The sequence below is a fragment of the Ylistrum balloti genome, unplaced genomic scaffold, assembly GCF_031769215.1.
Source record: "Ylistrum balloti isolate Yb309-2 unplaced genomic scaffold, AGI_CSIRO_Ybal_v1 Utg370516, whole genome shotgun sequence".
Taxonomy (NCBI): Eukaryota; Metazoa; Mollusca; class Bivalvia; order Pectinida; family Pectinidae; genus Ylistrum; species Ylistrum balloti.
Window position 1 is genome coordinate 185,037 of NW_026782331.1, and position 12,421 is coordinate 197,457.

The following is a 12,421-nucleotide window of genomic DNA, read 5'->3' on the forward strand; positions in this document are numbered from 1 at the left end:
GATGTTTGTATACAAAGTAAATGATTCGTGTGACTAGTGTTTTTGTAGAGAAGAGAGGTGGAGCTTCTGTTGTCACCCCGGCATAAACGTCTGTGTTGGTTTCTGAATGTTAAATTAATGGTGCAACTGTTGAAAGTAATAAAAAAGATCCCAAAGTATTAAAAAAAGTTACAGGTGGATAATCCTTTATAAGTGTACTCCAAAAAGGGTGCTAATTTGGTTGTACTTCCTCAGATATAGCAGTAACAAGATTTTACTCTCAAAATCCAAGATGGATTGTCAACTATTACTTCAAATTGAAATTAGAAATTTTTATCCAAAGTCTTTTCTTAATTCATTTTGGACTTTGACTGTATATTTTTTAGTACTTTCTCAGAAACAAAAATTATCCAAGATTTTTTTTGGTGAAGATGTTGAAAAAGACATACTTTCCAAAAAATAGGTAAAAAACTTCTTAATTGGATTTAAGGTCAAACTATTACTTAGGAACCAAGGGGAAACTGCAGGAGTCTCAGAAATGCCTTTTACTTTTTTTTTTGGAGTGAAATATAATTCAATGAAATTAAATGTTAAATTTTTGTTGCTAGTGTTGAAAGACATCATTTCCTGTTTAAATATCAGTATATTGCTTCAAATTGGAATTAAAAATTTTTATCCAAAGTATTTTTTATATAGATTCAGGAAACTTCTTATTTGGATTTAAGGTGAATATTACTTCCAGGAGTCTTGCCTTTTTTTTTGGAGTGAAATATAATTCAATGAAATTTAATGTCGAGTTTTTGTTGCCAGTGTTGAAAGACATAATTTCCGGGTTAAATATCAGTATATTGAGATATAGATTAAAGTTGGTGAAATCGCCTCCTAATGTTAGTTTTTAGGTTCAGTGATAAACAATGCGAGACGAGCTTTTGTATGTTGACAGTACTGTTAGCATTCATAGCTACTTCATGGCACTTTATAACCATTTGTAATTGTGGAATTATCTAGTTGCAATAATAGCTCAGTTGATACAGCCAGGAACATCAAACTTAATGCAACGTCAGGTGAAGATCTGAGGTATGTGTTTCAGTCCCTACCTGGGGTAGTTTATTTCAAAGGGTGTTCAAATTACAAAATATCCTGTGTTGTTATAGTTATGTGAGTGCTCAAAACACAGAATAACGTTACCAAGTTGTTCCTGATGTCATGCAACAGACCTCCCATATGTTACTCATGGACTAACTACTGCATGGAACTTCTGCCTCAAAATGACACTAGCTATATTGTTCTCACAGGGCAAGAAAACCAGTAAACAGAATGATCAGTTTCTCTATAAATTACCTGTCTACAAAGCCATACATGTAGAATTACTATTACATACCCTTTAAACTATATGTAGCATCTCAAAAATTTTAAAATGATTTGTGTCTCCAGTTTAAAATCATCTGTGCAAACGCAGTAAAATATACTTGGTAATTTAATTATAATTAACGAAACCATCAATAAATAAATAAAATAATAAATAACAACAGATTTATATTCTAAAAAAGTTTTATTCCTGAATTCTCAAAAGAATACATGTAAAAATACCTGGAATGATGTACGTCTACAGTGAATCAGTGGCAGATTTCAACAGTCAGGAGAACAGAGCTAAACCAGTGGAGCAGAATACAACAAAATGTGTACCGTACTTAAAACTGTAAATAGAATATTGTCTTCAGAGAGTGATAATATCTTGTGATTCTGGTACATAAAACCATTACATGGAAGTTATTACATTCACTTTTTGTTGCAAATTTTTCATAATAGATCATCACAGTTTTTTTTTTTTTTCTTCTAAATATTTTTCTTTAAGTATCAACTTTTCAGAGTAGCTGTAAATTGTGTTAAGATTTTTAATACTGACAGTAATGGACAGTAGAGTAATGACCATAGTAAGTTATCTATCTTTAATACTGACAAAAGATAAATACAGCTGTGATAAAAATTACTATTGGTATATACATGGACCTAAAAGCCACTATTTTACATGCAGTAGAAAGTTGTTTTCATCTAATATATGGTTTATTATGCAGACAAAATCAAAGCCCTTCAAAATATTTTTAAGGAAGCATATTATACTTAAAATTTCAGTCGAGCTTTGTGATACATATTTTTTTTTATTTGAAGGGTAGATAAAGAGGGTTTTATAAGACAGGTTGTTAATGTATTGTTTTATTAAAATTCAATTTTATATAGAGAAAAAAAATCTATGGTGCTTTTTAAACACAGTTCCATTCTAAAATTTTGAATAATAATGAAATATCGGGTTTTAAAATTTGAGTTATGTTATTAAGCTACTTGTAAGAAAACTTCACAGGACTGTCTGGTGACTAAGCTTGTAACAGCACATCACTTAAAAAACAATGGAAACTTGTTGACATTCAGACTAGATTGGAAGGGACAAAGGCACCGTTTCTTCTCTAATGCAACTACAGTGAACCATGTTTCTAGTGTAATTTGAAATTTCTTACATCAATGCAAAATGATTTCTGTGAAGAAATACAAATATGTAGCAAAATTATACCATAAACACACAACAAACATAAAGAAAAAAAGTAACAATATTTGAGCCATACTGGTTACTTCAGTGAACTAGTCACTATTAAATATCTAGTTAAAATGATTGAGACAAGGCAACTTAAGCCCACTGATTACTGTATCTACACCAAAATAACACAATGTAAATATTATGCATGATATTGTAATGCCCTACATTACAACTCAGAAAAAAAAGAAATTTTGTCAAAGAGATGAGAATTGAATTAAGTTGATTTCATTACATTTAGCACTAAATTAATTTCTCTGGTAAGGTAGCACATGTATTTTCATTTTCAAACTTTGTAACAATAAAATATAAAAAAGCTAATGAAAAATTAGACAGTTGGAAGTTTTTCATCCTAATAAAGACCATATGTAGAGCTATATACCATGTAACATGGAATTAGCTTAAATTACTTCCCTTGAATTACCAAAAATCAAACACTGCTCTCCTGTAATAAATTATCAATGGTGGAACCAGGTATCAAATTGACAGGTATAGATCTCGACTGAAATTAGCCTAAAGAATACTAAACATGTACAGTTTGAGAAAAAGGAAACTAATTCAACAGCTGACTCTCACATCCAGAATTAGAATTATAATATCATTCAATAAACAGTATGTAAGCTTATAGCTAATATGATAAGTGCAAAATATTGAATAGATTTTTTATGTGTTAACAGCATTTTCACACAAATCAGGGAAACAAAAACATTTTAACAATGGTTAGATTGGTGAGAGGTCACAAAATTAAACAATGATCTATATGATACATTTTGGTAAAACTTAACCTGTCTGAACTGACACTGTATATTCTGAGAAGCTGTATAACCTTATAACAGACCTTCACAACTAGGTCCTGATGTGTATGTACCTAAAAGTTTTGACGGATCCACAAGACAATAAAACCTGCATATTTTGACAACCTGTGTATACTGGATAAAATCATGACACCAGTAGTGGTCAGATTGGACAGGTTAAGGTGAAATGTACATAGTACCCTGACAACCAAGACAGAATGTCCTTGTGTACAGAACGACAAGGTCGGATGTAAACCACAGACAACAGAAACACAGCCACCGCATTCAACAACCTAATGTAATGTACAGGCCTTACAACACTACATGACCAGTCAATATCTACACAAACAGGAGTGGGTGAGCTAAATCAAAACAAGTTGTAAAATTTCTACAAGGAATGACAGGATGATAAACACTATCTTGTTTTTCAAACTAAGAAATTGGTTATGTTGTAAGTGTGCAATATCCATCATATCTCACATTTGTTATTTGAACTTTGTTTTCATACTGAACATTACAATTTTGTATAGCAATAACATTATAATCAGGTGCAGAAAGGATCAAAGTTTCATTCAAAATTTCACATTTTTTAAAAAAAGAATTAATATCTACCAGCAAAAAGACAAGAATTTCACCATGTGAGGTAGCTTGAAATTTTAATATCTGTACATCAGCCCTATTTTACAAATAATCAGATTTACATACACAAATCAAATATAATTTTCTATGATAAATTTCAGCAAATTGTCTTTTGTTTTCTTTATCTCATTTTTCTTAAAAAACTATAACTTCCAACATTTGTAACTACAAGTATTAGTTTTGTTCACAGCTGAGAAAATTTACAGACATGACCAGGAGTCATTCTTCTCCAAAAGTACAAAGATAGTTTTAATACATATCACATTAAGATCTATAAAAAGTTTTAACATTACATATGGTTTCAGAGATATTACAAAAAAAAAAACAACATATATTCCGATCTATAAAAAATTTATATTTTTAAGGTTTAATAGATATTAGGGCCAGATGAGCTAAAAATAGTTCTTAACATGGTACTTTAGGTTTGAAAGAGATATTATATTGTCAGATCTATTTTATAAAAGAGTTCTGATGAGAATATGCTTTAAAGGGATCCTATATCTTCAGATCTATAAATTTGTCCATGAATAACAATATCAAATAACACTAAATAACATAATGAGCAAAACTTACTTGTTTTAGTATATCATATATTTGGTTTTCAGAGGGTTTTCTAACATTAATATATAAATATTGTACACACCTTTACATTAAAATACATAACAGGGGTAACAGGCAAACTTTGGGTTCTATATAACACTGTTATTAAGACACCATAATAACAGGAAAAACACATATAGGTATAATATACAAAAATATCCATCTCAACAGAAAACAACTGTTCTACAAGATCTAAAATTATAAAATACACTTCTTAATAACAAAACAAAAGACATGAAATATTCTACATCACTGCTAATCACAGCTGTTGTTCCAGCATGAAGCTTGCTATATACATCATGGTAATAGTAGAGTAAGACAGTTTTGAAGTTCTGTATCGGATTTTTATGTAATTTAATAGCAGTATGGTGATAACTAACCCACACAACAATCCTTCCAAAGCATTGTAACAGTGCACTGACATTTCCCCTCTAGACAGTTAAATCCGATTTGCGGCATCATTTCGTACAGAACACCTTTAACAAGTACATGTACAGCCAGACTTATTACACGGTTTGAACTTACTAAATCTTTCAATTTTTGTGGGCGACGCCCAATTCTTTACCCTTATTTAAAAAATGAATAAGCTATTTTTTTTTATTCATAATTTTAGATATCAATTTATTCTGACAGATGTAGCAACTGAATGCATGTTTAAAGTATTTTGGTTTGTCAAAAGGATTCTGTTTACATATCTGTACTTTTCCTAGGGGTCGAATGTGTGCAATCTCCTCAATGAAGTGTAAAACTCACCAGGCAAGGAGATGCATGCAAACCCAACAAAGGTTTACTATTGATCATGGACTAGTTATATTAAACACTCGTAAAAACTAGATTCCTCAACAAAATGCACACTCCAAATACTCTGGTAGACATTCAGAGATGAGAGATGACTAATTGTTTTTCTCAAAATTGAGATATAGAGATAAAGAGAAAATAGTCAATTTTGTAATATTTCAGGTGCGTCCAAAACATTTGTTCCAAAATTTCTGATGAATCCAAGAGATAAAGTGGGTTCCTAAAATTTGAGCGATTCCCAAAGGAAAAGCTGGACTTCCATATCCGAGTCCCAAAAATCATTGGAAGATGAGATTTTCTACAACAGCATGATCATTTGGTAGATTTTTCTCACTCTCTCTCTTGGTTAAATTTCTGAACTCCAAATTGGTTTTCGTACAAGAACAAGAAGTGTACTTTACTCGACAGCATTTTCAAGGACAAATAAAAATGTATTCAATGTTAAAAATCTATGTACATATTATGTCTAGTAATAAATTCTAGATATACATTCAAAACCACAATAGGCACATACACATACAAAGTAAGTTCATGACAGTGAGACCCTGGACAACAATACCTACAACTAGAAATATATAGACCATCGTAACTATACAAAGACAAAACTTTCGTCTCTTTCAATGAGACAGATGTCACTATAAACATGTTGGCTGCACTTCCCTCAGCACTAAAGATCTCTTAGAAACATGTTTGAAATACTTTGGTATCCGTAATTATTCTCCAAAAAAGGTAGGGGTTCTTCACTTTTTACAATATTTGAGAATTTTTTCTCAGGTTCGCGTGAATTTTAAAAATTATCTGACCATCAAATCAATGACTGCCGTTGACATTTCACTTGCAAGTGACCGAGGAAAAAAAATAAACCTGGTTCGTGCAAAGTTGTCAGTTTCTGTCTATCAACTATGACAGTGGCTTAACCCCCGTTTATTGGAAAGTGTAGTCAACATCGCCAATAATAAATATATATATAAATTTGACAATATCAATAATTTTCTTTGAATAATAAAAAAAAAACAATGAAGGAATAGTTTTTTTTAGCTAAATGCCAAAACCATTCCTTCTATCTTTTGAATTCTGAAGATCACATTTCAGACAAAACAGTCACTTTATCCAAACACACAACCTTTGGTCACATAAAAATTAATGTATATCCAGCAGACTTTCAAACACCTAACTGATTTTGTAAATCCTAATAAACAAGGTGATATATGAAGTTAACAATGAAGAAATAATCACTCAAAGGAAACAAGTGAAAATTTACTTCATTGTCGTTAGTCATTTAGAAATGCCAAATACTAGAGAGATGGTAATTAGTCAGGATCCTCAATGAATGACACTGTACACGATTTCGACACACATAACCCAACATGTTCCTATGATGTAGTAGTTAAAATAGTTTATGGCAAAACACGAAAAACTTGTTTCTTATGAGATCCTCATTTGGTTTCAATGAGAGCAAATGATGTTAGAAATGACCAAGAGTGCAAAATGTCAAGGCGACAGTGACTGTGTTGTCATGGTAACCACTGGTGGGTGTCATCTTGTTTTCTCATTCTCAGTAGGAATCATCCTTGTCCACACGTCGACATACACAGATGGCAAACACGATCCCAAAGATCTGAAAACATTCGATAATTAGAAATTTCAATACAATAAAAAAAAAAATACTTTAAATGTAGTATTTCATCTCAGAAATTTTTGACAGTAACAAACACAACGCCAAAGATCTTAAAATAATTGATGATTAGAAATTTCAATGAAAAAAAAAATTTAAATGAGGAATTTTATCTTAGAAATTTTACCATTACAGATTACAGAGACATTGAATACATTCCAACACTTGGAAGAATCATCGAAGTGTAAAGAAGACCTTGCTAGCTACACAACCAATAGTGTCTATCTTATTACAGTGTATTTACTTGGTCTTTTCAATTAGTTTACCTCTTGGTTAAAACTTCCATATTTTACATACCTTGTTAAACTCAAAAGTTTCTGATACTTATAAAATTTGTTAAATTGAATATGTGCTAGCTTGAAGGTAGATTATGACTGGGTGCAATCTTTTCACAGTACGTTTAAAAACCTTTTATCTTTTTACTACAAGTTTCAATACAAAATTTAACCGTTACCCACTTTTCTACAGTGGTTTGGGCAGACCTACAGCAGTACTATATATCACCAGTCAGTGTGGGAGTGATTGTTCTTGTGGTGACAATATATATATATGAAACCAACAACATTTTTCAAATTTAAGAAATTCCAAGTTTGCAAAAGGCTTTACACTAGTACTATATCAAACAACATGCTTGATCCATAAACTGTATATATTATCAATCTGAAATCATTTTGATTATCTTAATATGGTTTTATTCAATGTATCGTCTTGCTTTGATCTTACCATACTGCATTTCATTTGCATAACAGATAGTTTTGAACATTTGACAGTTCTTGCTAAATTTGCCAGTTTGAGGCAGAAATCAAATGGAGGCAATCTGATCTTTTAAAAAATAATTATTCAATGTTTTATGTACTGCTTCATCGCAGCAACATAACATTCTCAAAGCAATTAATAAATCATTATAAATGGTTATAAAATCTTTTACTACTTGTTTCAATCTTTCTCACCTCCTCCTGGAACATTACAAAAATTCATGACTTGATCACTTTTAAGTGCTAACACAACAGACATAAAATGTGTAATTTCTTCCAATTTTATGACATTGAATTGACATGACAAACATACCTCAAGACAGGCTACACCGATGCCAACTCCGATGAGGATGTTTGTATACTGGAGAGCCATGTCCAGGAGCGTTGTTTTACAGCCCTGTAATCATGAACAATATAACGATAAACTTAAACAGTTTATTTACAAAACAATCCATTTTTAATGTACTATAGCTGATAAGGATATGTTTTCATGATGATATTTATTCTAATATAAAGAAAAATGAAATATTTGATAGATTCTTTTCTTTTGACACTATTCCGAAGACCTACTGGCCAATGTATCTATTATAACTTCCCTTAATGTAATGGGAAAGTAAAATAACACATTTTTTTTTTTGTATTTTTCAATGTTTTCTTGATATTTTACTTATTTCCTTACAACTGGCAAATTGTATTGATGTTTGACTCTTGTAACTGTCAAATTGTATTGATGTTTGACTCTTGTAACTGTCAAATTGTATTGATGTTTGACACTTGTAACTGTCTAATTGTATTGATGTTTGACTTGTAACTGTCTAATTGTATTGATGTTTGACACTTGTAACTGTCAAATTGTATTGATGTTTGAGTCTTGTAACTGTCTAATTGTATTGATGTTTGACACTTGTAACTGTCAAATTGTATTGATGTTTGACTTATTTTCTTGTAACTGTCAAATTGTATTGATGTTTGACTCTTGTAACTGTCAAATTGTATTGATGTTTGACTCTTGTAACTGTCTAATTGTATTGATGTTTGACTCTTGTAACTGTCTAATTGTATTGATGTTTGACTTGTAACTGTCTAATTGTATTGATGTTTGACTTGTAACTGTCTAATTGTATTGATGTTTGACACTTGTAACTGTCTAATTGTATTGATGTTTGACTTGTAACTGTCTAATTGTATTGATGTTTGACTCTTGTAACTGTCTAATTGTATTGATGTTTGACTCTTGTAACTGTCAAATTGTATTGATGTTTGACACTTGTAACTGTCTAATTGTATTGATGTTTGACACTTGTAACTGTCTAATTGTATTGATGTTTGACTCTTGTAACTGTCAAATTGTATTGATGTTTGACTCTTGTAACTGTCAAATTGTATTGATGTTTGACTCTTGTAACTGTCAAATTGTATTGATGTTTGACTCTTGTAACTGTCTAATTGTATTGATGTTTGACTTGTAACTGTCTAATTGTATTGATGTTTGACTCTTGTAACTGTCAAATTGTATTGATGTTTGACACTTGTAACTGTCTAATTGTATTGATGTTTGACTTATTTTCTTGTAACTGTCTAATTGTATTGATGTTTGACTCTTGTAACTGTCAAATTGTATTGATGTTTGACTCTTGTAACTGTCAAATTGTATTGATGTTTGACTCTTGTAACTGTCAAATTGTATTGATGTTTGACTCTTGTAACTGTCAAATTGTATTGATGTTTGACTCTTGTAACTGTCAAATTGTATTGATGTTTGACTTGTAACTGTCAAATTGTATTGATGTTTGACTCTTGTAACTGTCTAATTGTATTGATGTTTGACTCTTGTAACTGTCTAATTGTATTGATGTTTGACTTATTTTCTTGTAACTGTCTAATTGTATTGATGTTTGACTCTTGTAACTGTCTAATTGTATTGATGTTTGACTCTTGTAACTGTCTAATTGTATTGATGTTTGACTCTTGTAACTGTCAAATTGTATTGATGTTTGACTCTTGTAACTGTCAAATTGTATTGATGTTTGACTCTTGTAACTGTCTAATTGTATTGATGTTTGACTCTTGTAACTGTCAAATTGTATTGATGTTTGACTCTTGTAACTGTCAAATTGTATTGATGTTTGACACTTGTAACTGTCTAATTGTATTGATGTTGGACTTGTAACTGTCAAATTGTATTGATGTTTGACTCTTGTAACTGTCTAATTGTATTGATGTTTGACTCTTGTAACTGTCAAATTGTATTGATGTTTGACTCTTGTAACTGTCTAATTGTATTGATGTTTGACTCTTGTAACTGTTTAATTGTATTGATGTTTGACTTATTTTCTTGTAACTGTCTAATTGTATTGATGTTTGACTTGTAACTGTCTAATTGTATTGATGTTTGACCCTTGTAACTGTCAAATTGTATTGATGTTTGACTCTTGTAACTGTCTAATTGTATTGATGTTTGACTTGTAACTGTCTAATTGTATTGATGTTTGACTCTTGTAACTGTCAAATTGTATTGATGTTTGACTCTTGTAACTGTCTAATTGTATTGATGTTTGACTCTTGTAACTGTCTAATTGTATTGATGTTTGACTCTTGTAACTGTCTAATTGTATTGATGTTTGACTTGTAACTGTCAAATTGTATTGATGCTTGACTCTTGTAACTGTCTAATTGTATTGATGCTTGACTCTTGTAACTGTCAAATTGTATTGATGTTTGACACTTGTAACTGTCTAATTGTATTGATGTTTGACCCTTGTAACTGTCTAATTGTATTGATGCTTGACTCTTGTAACTGTCTAATTGTATTGATGTTTGACTTGTAACTGTCTAATTGTATTGATGTTTGACCCTTGTAACTGTCAAATTGTATTGATGTTTGACCCTTGTAACTGTCTAATTGTATTGATGTTTGACTTGTAACTGTCTAATTGTATTGATGTTTGACTCTTGTAACTGTCTAATTGTATTGATGTTTGACACTTGTAACTGTCTAATTGTATAACACAGAATGTTGGGGGGGGGGGGGGGGGGGGGGGGGGGGGGGTCCTGGGCCCTACAGAAATATATAACAGAATGTGGGGGGACATAGGTTTATCAGTGGTAATAAGGAAACTTACAATTGTGAAACATAAAACAAAGAATGTAACGGACACAGCTGTAAGAGTGCATTTCACAAAGTCATCAGCTTCCTATACCTTTTCATAGAAGAAATTGGCAGTCTTGCTGTTACACTCTGAAGCATTCTTTGGATTAGCTGACTTCACTTCTTCCATAGCTGTTGCCTTGTTAGTCAATACGCAGCACGACCGAGGAATGTTCTAATTTGTCAAGAAAAAATATTGAAATAAGCAAACATACAATATTCTACTACACTTTTACATCAGTGTCAGAATGTCATTGAGAAAATTTACAAAGTTCACAAAACTGTATACATGTATACCAGATATGTCCCTTTGATGGAGATTTAACCACAGATATTTAAGTATGATAAAAACACACAACATATAAACAACTATAAACTTACCAGGCCCTTTTTCACCAAGTATTCATTATTCATATAGTCAGCTGGCCCACTGTAACCACAGCAGTCAAACTGAAACACACATACAACACAGAAACAGTAAAAATTACCGCAGGGTGAAGTTCAATATTCTATTCATCACTTTGTCACAGTGATTTACATTATAAACATTTGACGAATTTTACATCATTTTACCTGTTAAAAGCTCATTCCTGGTAAACGGTGCCTGAGGTTTTAGAACAGTAGAAGATAATGCCTTCTTTCTCTACAATAAATACCGTTTTGTCAATTCCACCTTTCACCCCTTCCCATCCAATCCTTACATTATTCACACAGTACTACGAGCTATTTGGTATAACATTACAGTGCTTCCGTAAATCACAATATACCGATTTGCCACGAGGAGTTTGTTGAATGTGTGTAAAACATTTTTTTTACCTTGATCTGGATGAAGCCCCAGGCATCACGTAGAGTTGAACTGTTAGAGTACTTCTCTTTCACAGATTTCTCAAGGATTGTATCAATCTTTTTCTCAACCTGAAATATATCAGTCAGTTTGTAACAGCAGATATACAGCGACACTACTTACATAAAACATGGCAATACATAGAAAACTTAGAAAATAGGGAAAACGGCATCATCTGCCTCGTTAACATGACATCTAGTTACACTTTTAAGCTGGCGAGTGTTAGACCAGATCATAATATTTTTGCTGCAAGTAAAATGTTTACATCATAAACAACAGGTGGGAGCTGATGTAGTTGATGAATCACTTACCTCAATCCTGTAGAGTATCATCAGAGCAGCAGCAGCGACCTCCCCACCAATAATGAGGATAAGAAAGAAGACATACTGGAGAAACAAAAGAACAAGAGTTTATAATGACAGATAAACAAGGTTTTAGTTTCAATTGTTTTAAAGCTTATTTATTAACAGCCAGGGTCATTTAAGGACATACAAGGTTTGGATGGTGAAGGAAAGTCAGAGTTTCTAGAGTTAAACCACCACCCTGCTGCCAGTACCGTGCAACTGCCCCATTGTAGGCCTTGTATCCATGACCCAGAGACA

At 31.7% G+C, this 12,421-nt stretch overlaps 1 protein-coding gene across 1 annotated transcript in view; it reads right to left on the bottom strand.

Moving 5' to 3' along the window:
- Positions 1–1,512: 1,512 nt before the first annotated feature.
- Positions 1,513–12,421, bottom strand: part of LOC132555784 (CD82 antigen-like) — a 49,256-nt gene continuing 38,347 nt past the window's right edge. Inside the window, exons 4-9 of the mRNA XM_060220147.1 lie at positions 12,131–12,205; positions 11,792–11,890; positions 11,357–11,425; positions 11,028–11,150; positions 8,141–8,224; positions 1,513–7,015 (exon numbers count right to left, since the gene is read on the bottom strand). Coding sequence (XP_060076130.1) covers positions 6,953–7,015; positions 8,141–8,224; positions 11,028–11,150; positions 11,357–11,425; positions 11,792–11,890; positions 12,131–12,205 — 513 coding nt within the window. The 3' untranslated portion in view covers positions 1,513–6,952. The remainder of the gene's footprint in view (positions 7,016–8,140; positions 8,225–11,027; positions 11,151–11,356; positions 11,426–11,791; positions 11,891–12,130; positions 12,206–12,421) is intronic.